General features: G+C 41.9%; 2 protein-coding genes across 2 annotated transcripts; both read right to left on the reverse strand.

The window, feature by feature from the left end:
* Nucleotides 1–3108: 3108 nt before the first annotated feature.
* LOC306933308 (alpha-1-antitrypsin-like protein GS55-MS) lies at nucleotides 3109–12333 on the reverse strand (the record flags this gene model as incomplete). The annotated part of the gene is made up of 7 exons (XM_079515468.1): nucleotides 12320–12333; nucleotides 10771–10858; nucleotides 8081–8620; nucleotides 6720–6790; nucleotides 5628–5824; nucleotides 4496–4637; nucleotides 3109–3297 (listed from the first exon to the last, which is right to left on the reverse strand). Exons 2-7 carry the CDS (start codon nucleotides 10850–10852, stop codon nucleotides 3109–3111), a joined length of 1221 nt encoding a protein of 406 aa, XP_079371594.1. The 5' UTR covers nucleotides 10853–10858; nucleotides 12320–12333.
* Nucleotides 12334–14162: 1829 nt separating this feature from the next.
* LOC306933519 (dual specificity protein phosphatase 26-like) lies at nucleotides 14163–17954 on the reverse strand. The gene is made up of 3 exons (XM_079515772.1): nucleotides 17593–17954; nucleotides 15506–15717; nucleotides 14163–14378 (listed from the first exon to the last, which is right to left on the reverse strand). Exons 1-3 carry the CDS (start codon nucleotides 17769–17771, stop codon nucleotides 14185–14187), a joined length of 585 nt encoding a protein of 194 aa, XP_079371898.1. The 5' UTR covers nucleotides 17772–17954; the 3' UTR covers nucleotides 14163–14184.
* Between the last annotated feature and the right edge of the window lie 2038 nt (nucleotides 17955–19992).

Consider the following 19992-nt stretch of genomic DNA (forward strand, 5'->3'; position numbering starts at 1 on the left):
GAGGATGGGCTATGGGCAGAGTGGGAGCAACGCCCATCCTGCTACATATGCATCCTATACCATGTGTCTTGACGCCTCACAGTGGCACAATCATAACATTGCACATATAACAGTATTGCATACAAATGAGGACATATATCCCATAAAATCTTAACACCAGTAGTTCTATGTGGAGACGCCAGCTAAGAAGCGTGGCATGGCAGCCACGAGTGGAGAGACAAACAGCTGACTCGAGCCAGAGACGCACAATGGATAGAGGATAGAGCGTGGGAACCAACGCCCATCCTGCTACGCATGCACGGGCAGGATGCAATTTAAATGAAGGTGAAGTAAAACAAAAATGCACTAATTCGCGGCGAGTTGGTAAACTGGCGAGTTCTCCGGATACCCACGGGCATAGCCTGGCCAGTGTCCCTTTGGGAAATCATAGCCTGGACCAGGGCTACCACCGTAGCACGGGCACACATTCGTTTTTTCTTTCTCACATGTTTATGTGCTTTTTGTTTAATAACTGGAAAAGAGAACAGCAGATGGCAGTAGCGTCATTGAACAGAGATATTTCATCCCCTTTGCGAACTGCAAATATTAGGGAAACATACGCAAATCTGCGTCGTCATGGCAACGCGTTTTTGTTTGTGCATGACGACCGTCAGTTTCATCAACAAAGATGGTCATACGTTTTTGTTGATGGAACGTGCTGTGACGTCAGAGCAGAGACACTTAAAAGGCGAAGATGAGTTCAATCAACACTCACACTTAACTGAAAACACATCCATCCAGATATTATTTTTTCGTCTTCATCACCCGAGTCGCAATGGGACGCAGAAAGGCCACCAGGAAGCCAGCAGCACCCAAGAAACAACAGATGGGTGTGGACACCCTGTTCACCTGCCCATTCTGTAACCACAACAACTCCTGTTCTGTCACAATGGATTGGACTCGAAATGTGGGAGTTATAACATGCTGTGTTTGCATGGAGGCATACCAAGCTCCTATACATTGTCTGTCAGCGCCAGTGGATGTTTTCAGTGAGTGGATAGATGCCTGTGAAGAGGCCAATGCATAGCCGTTCAGTGTCCTAAACAGTTACACTGAAGTCTTACTCAGAAGGCCACCGTGTTCAAAGGGGACTGGGAACCTGCATGCGGCCTGTGTCATGGATGCTTCCGCACACGAGAGGGAGCTCCTCGAGTCTACAGAACATGTCCTGGTCTTGAAGAACAATATTATAGGCTATCTGCTGGAGACAGAAGAAGCAGAGCATATTGAACGGCTGCATACGTATTCAATATTTCTCCTTAATGGTGTTTATAGGACTGGCTGCTATATGCTCATAAAGCGGTCACTACCTTGCAGATTAGTACTGCAATTCTGGAAATATATGAAAATACTGTAAATAATGTAAATGTTAAATGTGATTTTACCATGTAAACATGTTTTGGAAATGGTCAATAAAAAAAGAGAAAACAAAGACAAACTGCATTTTATCTTTAAAGCAACTACATTTAAAGGGGAATGCCACTAATTTTCAACATCATCAAGATGGGATTCACAATGTTAATGATTATTTAATAAATACATTTTAATATGGCACATTAAAATAATATTTAACCTACTACGGTACATAGGTGAAAGTTTTCACAAATGTTCAAAATAGTGAAAATAAGTGGTTAAAATGTTAGTTTTTGTTAGTATAATTAACTAATGTCCATTTTGACAGTAAAACTTTACAATTACCCAATAATTGTTGTTGATGGATGGGGAACGATCAACATATGGAATGTCAGAACAAGTTCTGACATAGTTGATGACATCAGGGATCTCCATATATGGGCTTAATTGTGACAGCAGCTAGGTCGCATTTACTATGACATCAGGGATCTCTATCCCTGATGATGTCATGCGATGTCACGAGACCTGGGCACGATATATGGGGCTTATATCTCCATATATGGGCATAACAGGGATTGTATTAGGGTATCAGCTGGGAATGCCCATGTATGGAACTTTTTCACGTGATGTGACGTCAAGATGACCCGGCCACCCGGGGGCTTGCCTGTTGAGACCAGGGGACTGATGTCACGATGACCTGGGGGCTTGTGAGTGATTGTGAGTGAGGTGACAAAAACGCAAGGTTTCTTAGTTATCTGCGACATCCGGTCGCAATTAAAGGTGGGTTAATGTTTGTTTAAAGTGTTTAAAGTTAAACAAACATTAAAAATCACACTTGTGTGAAGTGAGGGGCGCCTCACTAAACATGACGTCATGTGGTAGCCTGGTAATGTTTGTTTAAAGTGCTCTAACAAACATTAAAAAGTTCATAGAATAGCCATGACGTAATTCTGAAAGTCAGACGTTGGAGGGGTCCTGACTGCCAGATGACGCAATCAAAGTCATACGATTTGTCACACACGTTACCGCAGTGAAATTTGTTCTCCGCATTTGACCCATCTCTTGGAGCGGTGAGCCGCAGCGTGCGCCGCGCTCGGGAATCATTTGATTAGTAGATTTGACCCCCAATCCAACCCTTTGATGCTGAGTGTCAAGCAGGGCGGCATTGGGTCCCATTTTTACAGTCTTTGGTATGACCCGGCCGGGGATCGAACCCCGACCTCCCAGTTTCAGGGCGGACACTCTAACCACAAGGCCACTGAGCAATTTCAAATGCCAGACATTGGAAGGGATAGCGCCCCCCAAAGTATGAGGCCTGACACTGACAGCGTGTCCCTGGTTTGATTCCTGGACCAGTCGGACCATTTGCTGTACTGTGTCCCTCCCCTATACACTCTACACTGATTTATTTAAATAAATCAGAAAAAAAATACAGTCAGTATATTTCCCATGTCTTGAAAGTATGCTCATTGCCAGTACATTCGTCTTAGATTACTTTCAGTTACTGAATAATTAGGAGGACCTAGTATTTTATCCCTGGTCTGCTGTTGACTTTTCATTTAAAAATACTCAACAAGCCAAGAACTGTATACAAACAGCTGTCAGGATTATAAAATGAAGGGACCACAAGAAACAAGTTTTGAGAGGATTTAATATGTTGACAGACAACATCTGTGCTTTGAACTCATTTGTCTCGTTTGTCACTCGTTTGTCTCCTCATATATTTGGATTGACGATCTTTCCCATGAACAGAATGTTGTCAGAGTCAGCAATGAGAACCATGAAGGGACGATTGAACTTCAATACAGGGACGCGGTGGAAGGACAGAGGCGTGATGGTAATGCCTGTAACTCCAGTCGCAGTAGCTCCAGTCTCGTCTACATCCAGTGTGGCTTGGTGCACAACCTGCACATAATCAGTGATTAGATCAGTCATTCTTACACTTCTTTATTTCAAGGACCCCATATTGTCTTGGTATGCATTAGATTAGGCCAAGTACCACATAACAGGCATCTGTCATGGTTCTGTAGGGGGACTGCCCATAAATCTGACATCCCGTTAGTCCGACCTATAAGTGGCCGGTTAAGACTGAGGTTATGGTTAACGATCTATATGGCTGGTTAAGACTGAGGCGTGGCCCGTTAAGAGTATCCTAGTTAGAAATAAGTAATAGTAAATATTAAAACCAAATAATTAAATAAATTTAAATATATACAAATGCAATTATTAATAAGTAATGTATAAATATTACAAAGAAGCAGTCTATAGAGGGTCTGAGTCTTATCATTCCATACACGAACTCATTTCATTATTATTATTATTATTATTACTATTATTATTACTATTATGTTATTTTCTTAGTTTACTGTCTGACAGTTTTGTCAGCTTTATTATCATTATTATTATTATTTCTTTTTTATTTGGTTCTGTAAACCAATAGGGTAGGCAATTATAAGCTTTTAGCTTCAGCCTACACCTTTTCGGGCCACTCAAGTGTATAATGTATTATGTATTATGTATTGTTATACATGTGAAAGGTTCGAAATAAACTAAACTAAACTAAAAAAAAACGATCTATATGGCTGGTTAAGACTGAGGCGTGGCCCGTTAAGACTGAGGTTAGGGTTAGGGTTTGGGATAATGTTAGCAATCGGTTGGACTAACGAGAGGTCGGAACATGTTTTGTAGTGCAGTGGTTCTCAAAGTGGGCTCCTTGGGTGGGTTCCACCACGGGGTAAATGAGGAACAGCTTAGATAGACACTTCCCTATTGCCCTATTTCTTCTTTCTTTCTTTTTCTTTTTTTGACCCGGCACAAAATATATTCTAATGGGGTTCCGCAGCCAAATACATCACCAATTTGGGGGTCCCTGACATGAACATGTTTGAGAACCAGTGCTGTAGTGCTAGCATATCCCAGTAGTCCATGTGTGAATGTGTCAGAGTGAAACATGAGTCAGTAATCCAAGAATAGAACACAGCATATGGGTGGTCAACGGCTTCGTCGTTGAGCAGTCTGATGGCTACTGGACTGATGGAAGGTCTCTGTCATTTGTTGTGATATAATAGACAGTCAGACCCTCATCCATTGTAACAGCTCTTACCTCTGACACAGCCACAGCCTCTGCAATGCCACTGAGATCAGCTGCAGCACCAAACACGTCCGTTATGCCCATCTGACGCAGCACACCTTTCAGGTTCATTTTAGTCTTGATGGAAAACTTGGGAACAAATAAATTGTACGTCCTGAAAAGGAAATACAAAACACTTAAGACTATGACAAAATACTGTGGATAATCATGATATAAGATAAGAGATTGATCCATCTCTGACTTAAGTGTTTTGTGAATGTAATATTCTAACATATCTTATCAAAGTGACTTTGGGAACCTTGAAAAGGCTATATAAATGTCATGCATTATTATTATTATTATTATTATTAGGGGTCAAGCCCAAAGGGCAGTCCCCTTTTGTTTCTGTGAAAATTCATTCAATCCATTTTAGCAGTTTTGGCAGTTCTGTGCTATCGTTTTTCACGAAATTCAGCAATATGGTAGAGGGCCGTGAGGATCCCTCCGGAACTGAAGCTCATTCATCAAAAGACCTTTGACCTTTAGATCTCTCGTTGAGTAAACTGTTATGATTTGTTTGATCCACTTTTGGGCCATTGTTTTGGCCACGTCCCAGAAATTCCATACATGCACATGGAGTTATGACTCTGGTTACGCGACCACAGCATTTACAAACAAACAATACATCGTTATTTTGCTATGATTCCATGCTTTCATAGAAAGAAAAAAAAACACAATGACAGTCATTCTAATAAAAGTATAGTCACATTTTTCCTTTCAATAATTGAAAGGCCAGACAACAGACTACACTAGAGTTACATACATTAGGATATTTGCTATTGTGATATGGCATAAGTGTTATATAAAAATATAAAAGATCGGATCGGGAAAGATCGGTATCGGGACATCCCTAATCATCATTATTATTATTATTAGCTTTAATTTAAAGTAATAAGAACATGTAATTTATTTATTTTTTAATCTAAGTAAAAACAAAACCCAGCCACTTAACCGTAGTTCCCTATTTTGCGCATGTCAAGTTTTCAAACATGCTTCAACAGTATCAAATCTACAAGTTCACAACATGCCATGACCGTTAGTGAGCTTGCATATATGCTATTTTTGAAGGAAACATGTGTACATGTGTACATTTGTCATGTCAAACCTTGGCTTCATCCACTTGAGCCATTTGGCCAAGTGCATGGGGCAGATGTGCTCCTCCAGCTCGGTCAAACCTCCATCAGGCAGCATCAGCAGCATGGAGTAGGAGTTGTTGAAGGGTAGACGGAGCACAGTGGTAGAGATCTGCTGGTCAATGTAGACATCGAAGCTGTACTCCATGTTCATCATCTGCACAGGAACCTGCAACATCACCATGTGGATCATTAGAAGAGCCCGATCGACCCATGACAGGGTTTTGGGCCGCTGTCTCCCGTCCCTCCTGTCACAGACCCCCATGCCTCCTGTCACTGTCCCCGGCTACAGAGAGCTTCACACCCCCGCCTCTCCTATCACTGTCCCCGGGCTACAGAACAATGTCCCCCGGCTACAAATACTCTCCCCGGCTGTCTCTCTTCAATGTGAGCACCGGTGGGGAGTTAGATTCTGAGGAAGAATCCCCAAGAATTGTGGGGAGTGTAAAAATTACACAACATGTGCAACACTGCTGCTCGACCCTGTTCACAGCAATGTAATAGCTTTGGTCTAACGTTCAGAACCCAGAGCGGAGCCGCAGCACCCCATATTAAACACACCAACAATATGAGGGATTTTGTTCATATATAGAAGCACCGCCATGACGGTAATTATAGACGCTCTGAGTTCACACTTACATGCCGTGATTGATTGATTGAATATTCTATTAACGAATTTGACGGATACAGGCAGTACAAGTTAACTACACGCAAAATGGAGTCGCATAACATCCAGAGGCTTGTTTCCATTGTGGTCCATTAAACATTCAACATTCACACAACTGGGACATGCATAGAGTGACATGATATAGCACCAGAATGGTCATTAATGGACATACAAATCGGCGCACTTTCAAACATGCCGTACAATATCAGTATATTGCCAGCATTTCAAGAAAGTGTGAACTTCTTCTATTTCTCCCTGATTTACACAAATCTATTGTTGTTTTAACTTTATGTGGTTATGGGAACAGTGAAAATCAAAGAATAAAAATTGTCAAATATGATATTCCCAAACAAACAGTATGATATTCCCAAGACAGTAGTGTTACGGGGTGTGGTACCTGGTTTTGCACATCCACATTGAACACATCCTCCTTGGTAAGTGCAGGTTTAAATGGAGTCTGCCACTTTCCTGTTTGACAGAAAACAGCGTAGAAACAACAATGACAACAGTGAGATGTAATTGACATGAGGGAAGCTGACTGTAGCCATGAGACCACGAGGGGTCCAATGGAGTGCCAGAGATTAAACAAATTAATGATATCAAATGGGGATTAAACAAATGTTAACAATTGGGGATTAAACTAATCGTATCAAATGCGGATTAAACTAATGATATTAAATGGGTGTCCATGGCCTACTGACCCCAGTAAAGGTCAAAGCCTACCCCCCCCCCCCCAAACTGTCTACTGTATTGTCTATATACCTACATATTATTCTTTTTGATTTCTAACAGTTTTTGAATAGTAATATATTTGTATGTCATTAAATGTTTTGATGAATTGAGTATGAAGGACCCCAATGGAAACAAGCCAATAGGCTTTCTTGGGTTTAAATCCTCTTAGCAGACCTTGTACCCACTTTGACAGACTGGCATGGCTTAGGGTCGGCGACAGAGTACAGCATCTTGCAATGGGTCTGGTCCACAAGATTCGATACTCCACCAAGATACCCATGTACCTGTCTAGATACTTCCTTAATGTCAACGAAGTCCACACCCACAACACCAGAGGGAGTGCAACGAACCATGTACAATCCAGATTCGGCACAAACAAGGGACTAAATTCTTTTCGCTCCTATGCCACCAAAATGTGGAACGCCCTACCAACAGTCATTAAGACATGCGAATCCCTTGACTCCTTCAAAACCGCTCTCAAAGGGCACCTACGGATGGCTGCAATTCGAAACTGGCCCCCGTAAAATCTGAATCCCCCCCCCCCCCCCTCACTGTATATGTTTCTTTTCCCTTTTTACCTCCATTATGATGAATTCCTGTTCTGTTCTTTGTCTATATAGAAGTGTCTATTTGTACGTCTCTAAATGTTTTGATGAATTGAACATGGTGGACCCTGTTGTAAACAAGTGTAATGCTTAATTGGGTCATCCACTCACAGTTAACAGCCTTTGTATTGAGTTTGTGCTTGAAATGTACTGTAATTCTGCAAACTGTTAACACAATTTTCAATCAATCAATCAAGTATTGATTGAACTGTACTTTCCTGTGCTTTTTTTCTGCAAACTGTTCAATCAAAAAAACTGGGGGTCCAGGGTCCTTGAAAAAGGTTGAGAATCACTGAGTTAGAGATTAACCCTAACCATGTTTGGGTTATTGAATGGTTAACTAGTTTCATTTCTGTCTGGTATATTACATTATATTCAAAACTACAGAATTGAATGACAGCTCAGAGATGTCATGTCTTACCTTTGTAGTATACATAACTAATGAGATACATGATGGTAGCAGCATCCAGGTTTTCCACTAGTTGGTCTATCTTGCCGTGGGTCTTCTCCCCCACATACTTGTTGATGGTAGCAGCACTCTCTGTGGAATTGTTAAAGTCCACATTGAACCCGTCCGCCAGGTAGGACTGCTTAAGAGCATCCAGGAACTCAGGCTGTGGCTTGAACTTATTGTCCACAAACACTGCAGTTCCTGCACTGATGTCTTCTGATGAGGTCTTGGTCAGAAGTCCATGGAAGGCCTGGTTTACGTCAGCCTGGTTCAGCAAGGAGCTGTTGAAGCCCAGACCACTGAAGAGCTGCTGGTGGGTTTGGCCCCGGGCCCCTACAGACAAGGCTGCCAGGGCCAGGCTGACACTGGAGGGCGAGAAGAAGATGTTCTTGCCTTGGCTGTCCGTCTGAGCGGCCATTTTTCTGTACAGGTTGAAGGTGAAACCTTTGTTTGCTGATGTCACAGTGGCGAGGCTGTTTGCAGCGTGGTCTGCACTGTTATCTTCATGACCTGAAGGCGACGAGTAAGATTTGTTAACCACTTAAATGCTTTACTTCTTACTTGTATGACAAATAGCAGATTTACAAGCTCACAACACTTCACATCACGATGCATTGCAACTGTTTTTGAAAACAGCCAGGTCAGGTAGTAGAAGTCAAGCTTAGCCAATTTAGGATGAAATATATTTCATCCTAAATTGGCTAAGTTTAACTTCTACTACCTGGCATGGCCTAAACGTATGCAGACTATGCACCCTATCCCGGGGGCGCTATAAAAGGCCAATGTGAAAAATGGGCAGAGGTTTTTCCTTGGTCTCTAGGGAGTATGGGTCCTATTTTGCACACGTGTCTTATGTACCAGTTCTTTTGACTTAACTTAAGACCTGGAGGCGTGACCAATGCTATTTGGCTGTTTTGAGTGGCCAAACAGAATTGGCCGTGCCTCTGGGTCTTAAGTTAAGTCATAAGACCTGGTACTTAAGACATGCAAAATAGGGCTGTATGCGTGCAAAGTTTGACTCCGACCACTGCGACCAGTCAAATTATAAGTCAAAATGTGAAGCGGCCTGTTATAGCACCGCCATGAGGCTTATTTAAGGAAAAGAAAGTAGGGTGGCATTTTCCATGGTCTACTCTCTACTACTCACTCTACTGGGAATGAGTGTGCAAAGTTTCACGGCAATCAGTTCATGATTTGAGGCATTTTGTTCAAAACAGCAGGCCACTCCTGCAAACTTTGGGAGCCAATCTACGCCAATGGGAGCTATATGCACACAGGCCATTTTGGAAAGAACTTGGGCCTGACCGTTCCCTACTTCTGTCACAGGTGTTGCAGTGCTGCCAATGATACTAATGAAGGCTCTGTTCCATTCTTGGTGCTGTTATTGTGAAAATAAAGTTTGAGAACCACTGTACACTAAAGGGAACAGAGCCTTAATTAGTATCATTAGTAACACCTGGCTGTGAAGGAAGTAGGGAAGGGGCCCAGAAGTTAGCCTCTGTCCCAGGCTTACTCATCTGCGAAGAGAAAAGCCTGGTCACAACCTAAGGCAGAGACGGTATCGGCGGAAGTGTTGGCCGGAACATCCGTCAGATGCATTTCCCCCGGATGCAATATTCCTTCGACACTTGTTTCATACACGGAGAATGTAAACTGATTTGTAAAGCGTCAACGTAATTTCCTTGAGCGGTACTTCCGCCGAAATCCCTCAACTTCCGCCCAAAACAAATTATACCGTCTACAGCGAAAGGTCTTGCCCAGCGTGCCCGGAAGAAGGAAGAGTTATTCTGTGTGCCATTAAGATGGAATATGAAAAATCCGAATGATCTGTCTTGATCACAGGACTATAGAGATAATGTGATTTGCGTGATGTTTGGACAAAATCTGTAGGAGTAATATCAAAAGATGTGTTTGGCAAAAAAAAAAACAGTTTAACGCCAATTGGGCCAACCGGGCCAGAGATTAGCTGTACAGACGGCTGGGTCTGCCAGGCTAAAGGCCTCCAAAGGAGCCGGCTGCTTTGGAAGCCTTTGGCCTGGCAGAGACAAATTGTAAATTTGGACCACAATAGAGCGTCGCAGTCCCGCCCCCTACCATGGCCCAGGAAATGATTCTCCGTTCATTTTCCTCATAGACCTTTCAGAAAGTATTTATTTAAAGACGTTTACGCCGCGGACAAAGCCAACTCGAGTCGTGACAAATCATGACAACAAACACAATTTTTTGGGCCGAACAAATAATTAGAAAGAAGAAAAAAACGGCAGGTTACAACACTTTTTTTGTTGTTTTTCTTCTTTGTAATTATTTGTTTGGTCCAAAATATTGTTTGTGTTGTCATGAGTTGTCACGACTCGAGTTGGCTTTGTCCGCGGCGTAACCGTCTTTAAATAAATACTTTTTGAAATGTCTATGGGAAAAATGCATTGGGATTCATTTCCTGGGCCATGGTAGGGGGCAGGACTGCGACGCTCTATAGGGATGTGGGGGTTAATGTGGTTAACATATGTTCTTAATTAAATTGGTAAATTGTGATATTACCAAAAATAAATATATCAGACGTATCAAGACAGTCATCATTTCCAAATATATCCCCCACCGGCCATAAAAATGAGTGGCCAGAGGATCCCCCCATCAAATCCAACCCCGGTCAGCTCTTTTACCTTCATTTCCAGCTTGGTGATGTCCTGTACCCAGACATACCAGCGCTGATAGAATCCACACCCCCACGGCTCCTTGCATCATGGTGAACTGAGGCACAGGTTCAAAAGGTTCCCATCGGTCAATAGTTCACTCACTGTTAACTAAACAAGCGGCCCAGTGGTTCTCAACCTGTGGGCCGGGGCCCACTAGTGGGTCGTGATTATATTGCAAGTGGGCCGCCAAATAAATTGGCAAAACGGTCGGCGGCTCCAGATATTCTTTGTTAAATCAAAACGTTTTTTTTGTTAAAAGTTTAAAGCACTATATGGTGATAGCAATCATTTCTATAGACTCTAGCGCTCTGTAGTAGAGAGTGTTTGGTCAGTCACAGCTCTCCCTCCCCGTCCCTGCAGCTCTAGAATAGACATTTTCAGATGGGTTGCCATTTTCAGCCAATCAGGAGAGTACCCATTTATCAGCTTCAATTTGATAGTGTCCCAGTTCCAATTTTGTTTGCTCATTTCTGTGTGGCATCACTTCCAAATCAACTTTATCCTGTATCCTGCATGACTTCTCTCTCCTGATTGGATCAAATTCGTATCCAGATTCCAGACCTGAAATTGCATTCAGCTGTTACTGAACAAACACTATCTATAGCAAAGAATACCATCAAAATAAGGAGCAATTTAACATACCTTTAATGATAACTATTAGCATTGATATGTTAAACAAAATATGTAAAAAACAATGTCACAGTGCCACTTGCCACTTGATAGTTGCCATGTCAGATGTGTGGTCCTCACTTTTATTTGTATTTTCAAGTGGGCCCTGGCTGATCCAGAACCACTGTTGTAGTCCATTCCCAAATCTGAATTGTTTTTTGTGCATTAAATGTCACAAATCTAATTTTATGGTATTTTGTTGTTTTGGGCATGAAGGGGTTAATATAAAAAAAATGCATAAATATTAAATCTAATGCACTGTACACATCCACTGCATGTATAAACACTGTAGAAAGCAAATTTGATGCGTTTAGAACAAGCATTTTGCATGAAATACCATACAACTATATTTTGGGTTGTTTTTTAATGTTTCGGGCATTAAGGGGTTAATAACTAAAATTGCCCAAGGGATATCACCGGGCACCCTCTTGAATTCTTAAGAGGTGACCCCAAGCTACAAGAATCAGTTGAGAAAAAAACTTTATCTGACGAAACCACGTTCACCCCCACGGCTCCCGGACTATGAAGTAGAGTTTTGTTTCCATTGGGCAATTTCACTTTCCCAATTAAAATGGACAGAAGCGGTTTAGGATCCTCTAATTCAAAAGTTATATCTTAAATTCAAGATTCCAATATCAATACTGGCAAGTCCTCAATAACTATCATAAAAGGAAAAGCTGAAACAGGTAATGGCAGTATGGCAGTGTCACTCAAAGTAAATTACAGATTTTCCAAGTAAATAGGATTTAATTAAAAAACCAAAAAAAAAGGTGAATTATTTTCAGTAAGCAATACATTATAAATTAGCCTAAAGACTTAATATGGAGTACAGTAGTACAATACTCACCTTCCTAATGTGAAGACACCTCACCACACACTGCTGCGAGACAGACAAAGGAAGGGGAGACATCCCCTTTTAACAACTGCAAACCCATCCACTGTACTTTGACATGTTTGCCAATATGTCCTTCTCTTATTTGCTCTGCCTCTGTATTTATTCTGTGTAATGATTACTGTTAAGCTACAATATCAATGGCTGAAAATACAACAGGAATATGCACAAGTCAGGTAGCCATAGTCATCTGTTAAGCTTACAGTATATGGGTTATATTGGTTGTCTGTATGTAGACCATCATATACTTAAATGTAAAACACATTATAAAATACTTCTACAAGAGCTTGTACAGGTGCATCTGGATGAAGACAGCTGGTTTAAAGCAGTACAGTACCTTTATTATGAGGCCATTGTTGGGGTTATGTACAGTAGTTATGTACAGTAGTTTCTTACATCCAATTCAATGAATCAACAACATTCCAATAACATAGATGTTCTGACAAAATCTGTACGAGTACAAAAGAAAACGTTTATGTAAAGATCGGCCTGCTGGTGGCACTATAATAGGCCAATGTGAAAAGAGTGGCATTTCTTCCTCAACCAGTGGGAATGCCCGTGCAAAGTTTCACAGAAATCTGTCAAATCACATGCTGCGTTTTGGAAGTCTTTGGAAGTCAACCTTAGCCAATCAGGATGGAATATGAAAGATTGGACAGATCCGTCTTGATCACATGACTATAGAGATACTGGGTTTTAGCATTAGGTTTGGACACAATTTGTAGGATCAATATAAAATAAATATAAGTTTTGTAAAAATCGGCCTCCTTGTGGAACGATAACGAGAAAAGTTTGGGGCAGAGATTCTGCTCTTTCATCCAGGAAGTGTGTGTGCACAGTAACAGTTTCACTTCGATCGCCCCGAGATGATCTGCTCACAGACAGACGGACGGACGGACGGACGGATGGACAGACAGACAGGGTACAAAACATAATCTCGGTCACGCCTTCAGTCTGGCGGGGCATTAGTGTAATACTTATCCAGCTTGTGTGGCATCCCAGCAGCTTCTATTATTAAATTGCTGAATGTTCACACAGGTTCAGATGATATTTCACTACCAAAGCACTACCCCAAAGCATCAGATCTAAAAGCTCACATCGTGCTGCATTAGTGGCCCATTGTGGGCTTTTAGATCGGCTTTTTCGGCTGAAAGCTGAACAAGAATAGGTCGATCTATTGATTATGGGTAACAGTAACACAGCCCCTTCCCCATTTGTTTACAGTATGACACATTCATTTGTTTTCTTCAAATTTCCCCTGGTCATGGGACCAGAACTTGTGATCCAGTACAAGTTCAGCTGTACACAAAACGTAGGCAAACAAAAAAGGGGAACTACAATCAGTAGTGTTCCGTGAAATATAACAGCCATATAAACCACGCCATGACACTCCAATATAGCACATACAATGCACCTACGGCATAGATATATTTACACGGTATACAGTAATCACTCCATACTCCATAGATAAGAAACCATATTCACCATTTCCCTTATCCTTAAATAAAAGTAGCAATACTGCAATATAGACACTCTGTTAAGTACAAGTCCAGAATTAAAAATATTCTTGAGTACAAAAGTACAAAAGTATTGGCATCAAAACTTGGTAGCTAAATGTAAAAGTGCCCATAATGTCCTATTTCACACAGGTTTCAAATGTATAGGCCTACAAATCTTGTAGATCGGCTATTTTCAAGTGGTTAATGTACGTTGTGTAATCCAAATCTAGAAGTAACACAGCAACTAATGTTTTCTAATAAATGTAGTGAAGTAAAAAGTTGAGGTGTAGTGGAGTACAGTACTTAAGTAAATGTACTTAGTTACTTTCCAGGGAACAGCTCTCTGTCCAGAGCACATAGCTGGCGGAGGAAGCCTCGGTTGGGAACGATGCCCCGGTTGTCTTTGACGGCACACACCGCCTCCACCAGGCGCAGTTTCTGTCTGATCATCAGATAGGCCAGGACCAGCGTGGCTGAGCGGCTCACTCCTACATGGCAGTGCACAAGAACTCTGCCTGCAAACACGTGCACAGACACAGACAGACAGACAGACAGACAGACAGACAGTTTAACAATGTACAGTATTTATGTCCGCACACGTACGCACATGCATTGATTAAAAACAACCTTAAGTTCACACACCTCAAAGGCTGCTGAGTTCCACACAGCGCAATTTAACATAGGAATGAGCCTGCATGCATATCCATTGTGGATGTCGTGATTTTTTTCTACCCTAAAACATGATCATCAGGTCTTATTGTTATATAAGGAGGTATCATTTTTTTCAAAAAAGTTGTTCAGTATGTTCAGTATTTGTTAAAATGTTGTTTTTATGTGGGCATGCCCACCAGTTCATTAAGTATGCCTGGTTTGCCTGGTGGGTGGTGATGGGTGGTGATCCACCTGAACTGAAGATGTAGTTGTATGATAAAAGGGGGAGGGGTTAGGGGAGGGGCTGATAATGTGATGTCACTATATTACTGTTTATTTCATTGGCTCGTTTGACTGTCAAGGGTTCAGCCTCCAGGAAGAAACCCTAAATACAAAGTTAATAGAGCGTCGCAGTCCCGCCTCCTACCCTGGACCAGGAAATGAAACCCAATGCATTTTTCTCATAGACATTTCTTAAAGTATTTATTTAAAGACGGTTACGCCGCGGACAAAGCCAACTCGAGTCGTGACAACTCATGACAACACAAACAATATTTTGGACCAAACAAATAATTAGAAAGAAGAAAAAAACGGCAGGTTACAACACTTTTTTTGTTGTTTTTCTTCTTTGTAATTATTTGTTTGGTCCAAAATATTGTTTGTGTTGTCATGAGTTGTCACGACTCGAGTTGGCTTTGTCCGCAGCGTAACCGTCTTTAAATAAATACTTTAAGAAATGTCTATGAGAATAATGCATTGGATTTCATTTCCTGGTCCAGGGTAGGAGGCGGGACTGCGACGCTCTATACACCATTGCACATAAAAACGACTCCAGGGTGTCTAATGAAGTACTGTCACCTCATAGACACATGAAAAACTGGAAAAATACAAAAATTGTGGCACTCCATCTTTAAGCGACGTGCGCGTGACATCATTACAATAGCGTACCACCAGAGATCAAATCACCAATGCAACACTGCTCAGTGCTCACCTCCTCCATTGAGAGCGCTGTGAATGAAGTCGGACGCCATCTGGAAGTTGCAACTCATGTCGTAGTCCGTGGCGTCGCGGGCTTGGATGCCCATGTAGGTGACGCCCATGCTGCCATACATAGCGGGCACCTCGTTGAGTTTATGGTGAGCCGCGTTCAGGATGTGGGTGATACGATGCTGGGACAGATCAGCCCGGTTCACTGCACTGTGTCTGCAACACACAACATTGTTTTAACTAGAATTTAAATAAAAACAAATATAGCTGCAAGCAGCAATAACAAGGGCCAAGTAATGCAGCAGTAAGAAAAAAAATCACACCCGTGTGAACTGAGTGCTGCAACCCCCCCCCCCCCCCCCCCCCTCCCCTCTCTCTCTCTCATTAGCAGGCAACAGTGCAGCACTATCTCTCTCTCTCTGTTTCCGGCACAACAGCGCCCCTACTGGTACTCATAGTCACACATGAGTCACACACAAACATAGGTTAACACATAGGTTAACACAGACATTGCTGTTCCTTGGAGTGGTTGCACCACTCAAAAGAAATATATGCAATATGCACAATAAGCCAGAAACATAGAAGACTGAACTTGAGAGAAAGAAGACCATGCATTTAACAAATTAACATTTTAAATAGCTGACCCTAACCTACAGGCATGCAAACAGCCCCGGGGTTACCCACCCCAACTATGGACTATCTGGTATGAGGCTTCTGTCCTAGAAGAAAGCTTCATTCCCTTCAAAGCCACTTTATCCAGAGCAAGAGTTTGAGCAAAATACCCCCTCACCCACACCATGGACCATCTTGTATGAGTCTGCTGTCTTAGAGAGCTTCCTTCCCATCATGGTAAAAGGTGCGCGTGGGGCTAATTACTATTCGTGATGTGATGCTGGGTGCAGCTTAACATTTTTCAGTTAATGTATGTTTTGTATTGATAATCTTAATCAGCAAACTATCTGTAGTAATTAAAGTTGTCAAATAATGGTCGAGTAAAACGTTTACTTTGAGATGCAGCAGTGTGGAGCACAAATGTTGTTTATAAAAAAGGAAATACTTGTACTCAAGTACAATACTTGAGTAAATGTAGTTAGTTACATTCCATCATCAACTAAGTATCCGTTATGAAAAGGTGGCAGGCAGACGTTTCCAATTACTGGCCTAGGCCTAGTAGGCCAGGCCTACACAACAGGCTGCTTTCTGGCCTACACAACAGGCTGCTTTCTGCTTACTGGCCTACACAACAGGCTGCTTTCTGCTTACTGGCCTACACAACAGGCTGCTTTCTTCACTGGACATTCAGGAGGCAATTTCAGCCATTTGTCACAGTGAAGAAAAGGGCTCTTTTCCAGGGACTTGAAATGGCATCTTAGTTGCCTGCTGACAGCTGTAAGTAAAGATGATGTATGCAACATATCAGGAGGCATCAGTCAGTGGAAACTTTGAGATTCTACTATGCAAGTTCCATAAGTGGAATGCACCTTAGGAGAGTTATACACATCCAGAATCTAAAACTGATTTATGATCAGATCCTCTTACACACTCTGGTGTTGGTCCAGATGTAAAAGATCAGCTGGTTGGACAGAGCCTACTTTAAAGGTACGTGGTATTTATTTCTTAAAATAAGTGTTAAACAGCTGTACTATTCAGAGTAACAGGGATCTCCCTCTCTCCATGCTCTTCAGGTCCGGATACAAATTTTATTGAATCACTGGAAAGTGATGAAACAAAGAAATGTGCAGACAAAGTTGGAATTGGACCTATTGCGCTGTATTGATTGGAACAATATAAAAACTGAAGCTGATAAATGGGCTCTTTTCAAATTCTGATTTGACTCGGGATGAATTTTGTGAACCGACCAAAGAGCTGGAGAAACTGTTCACTACTATAGCAATTATCACAGAATATCACAGAATATAGAGCTTTAATTTTTGACAGCACTTATAAAACTCACTATCACAATAAAAGAATAGGGGGGGGGGGGGGGGGGGGGATAATATCTAAGAATGAAAATGACATATTTTCTCGACTAAACCCATTCTGTGGATTCACTGACTGAATGTAAAGCCTGGGCCAGACTTCTATACTTACTTGTCTCCAATGTAAAGCCTGGGCCAGACTTCGTCAGCATGGCTGACGATGGCTCTCCCAGTGAAAAGCAGACGCTCCAGCTCCACCACAGCCAGACCAGGAGAACTCAGGTCGATCTCCACTTTGCGGGGAGGTGGTCCGTCGTTCCAGGAGGGAGGCAGTTTGGAGGTGTAGGACATGGTGGTTCTGTCTTCTGTCGTTTATCTATGTGCCAAAACCAAAGAAGCAAAGAATCTATTCCAATCAAATGCTGCTGCAGATGTTATTCAAAAAACGTCTTGGTTGAAGTTTTTTTAACACCTGCAATTATTAAATGAACCTTGTTTGGTGCATGAGCTTCCGTTCATTTCAGCTCAAGTAGTGTGGCTGAATGGTGGTCGTCAGCCAGATCAGAATGAGTGAAACAGAAACAGGTGTATTTTAGTCTCAGGAGGCTCCGCGTCACTTTCGCTCGCCACACAGAGCCCGTGTTAAAGCTTCATTGCATCAAAATAGCTGCCTATTTAAAGATCTGAATGCAGGCTGTCCAGAGATACTGAGTTGTGGGGTGAACACACACACACAAAATAAAAAAAAAGCTATGGATATTCAGAACAACGTGGTGGTGTCGATAATATGCATGTTTCGTATTTAACTTAATGTTGAATCAAACTTTGATTTAAGCTTTACTGTTGTATTAGCAAACCTAGCGAAATGTTTTTTTCCTTCATGATTTTGGACCGCAAAAGATATGGTGCAAACTGTGGAGTAATAAGAGACTGCTTTTTCGCATGAAGAACTGCCTGCATCGTAACTTTGGAACATTTACACAACGAACAGTATGATATTAGATCAAACAGACTATCAGCATGTCAGCCAGGTCCAACTATATGGGATCAACCCCCTCAGTAGCTCCATATTAGCTCTTCTCCTTTTAATAAACACTTTTAACATTCTTGAAACTTTTGAAAGGTATTGAGAATTTGCCCAAAATTCAGGATGACAGGGTTTTTTTAAAAACCAAGGTTCATATTTTACTTTCTCACTGGGCATCAAGGTCAAATACATGTAGTCTCAAATCAAAATAGGCCTCTCAGTATGCGAGTTAACTTGACTGGGGACAGACAGTATGGAGACCGAATAAGGAGTCAACAAGATATAAGATATTAAATCTGAACCTTGCGTCAGGAAATCCATAATATAAATATGATAAAATAATATAAAGGATAATATAGGGCTGAGATGATTAGGCACGTGGATGCCATGGTGACATGACATTTAATAGGATTAGATGAGCAGCCCTGTGTAAACAGGCAGTAGGATATGAGTAAAATGATAAAAAGGGCAAGATGACCTTATATGGAACACGGTCTGGGCCAAAGTGTTGACCAACAGAATATGATGGAGTGGCCAACTTGACATGACGTGTAAACAACATATCAGAATGTATCTAACACCTGAAACTACATATTTTCAGATGGGGGGGTCCGCGGCCCTAACCCTAACCCTTGACATGAAATATTGAGAACCACTGATACAGAAACATGAGGTTTTTCAGAAAAAAATACATTTTTAAAAAGACATTTTTTAAATTCAAATTAAATGTTGGTGTTTCTAATGAATGTTAGACTGGTTGAAATCACACATCTCTGCTTCTGGTGACTGATATTGTCATTGTAATCATGAGCAGTGTTGCATACAATATAACTTAAATACAATAGTTAAGTCTCTCCGCTCTTCTATTGAGACATTGACAGCGAAACCGCCTGGTCAAAATTAAATTTCACCTCTAAGCGAGCAGACGGGCTCTATTGGCTCAGCGGTGAACATTTCAGCACTTGAGCAGGACGGCCCGGGTTTGAATCCCTTGTGGAGGGAAGTCCCAGAGTGCATGGACGGGAACCCGTTTTGGTGTTTTAACTAAGCATTATTTAGCTATTGAAAAATAGCAGATCTACAAGCTCGTAGCGCGCCACTTGCCACTCGAGCTTGTAGGTCTGCTATTTTTTTTTAAATCGTGTGTGTGTGTCAACGTATAGGCCATCTGGTGTGTGGATAGTCATGGGATAGACCTCCCTAGTGTGTGTGTGTGTGTGTTATTAGTCAAGGTGGCATGGTCTTCCATTGATAGACTAGCCTGGGACCTGAACTGCATGACCTGTATGACCTGTGTAGCCGCTGTGCACCTATTGGTAGCCTATGAGTTCACCGTGGCTCAAGAGGTAGAGCAGGTCGTCCAATGATCCATGGGTCGGCGGTTCGAATCCCGGCTCCTCCTGTCTACATGTCGAAGTGTCCTTGGGCAAGACACTGAACCCCAAATTGCTCCCGATGTGCTGGTTGGTTGCATGGCTTCCGCCGCAATCGGTGTATGAATGTGTGTGTGAATGGGTGAATGTAATGCACAATCTATGTAAAGCG

Source organism: Electrona antarctica (genome assembly GCF_951216825.1).
Source record: "Electrona antarctica genome assembly, chromosome: 12".
NCBI lineage: Eukaryota > Metazoa > Chordata > Actinopteri > Myctophiformes > Myctophidae > Electrona > Electrona antarctica.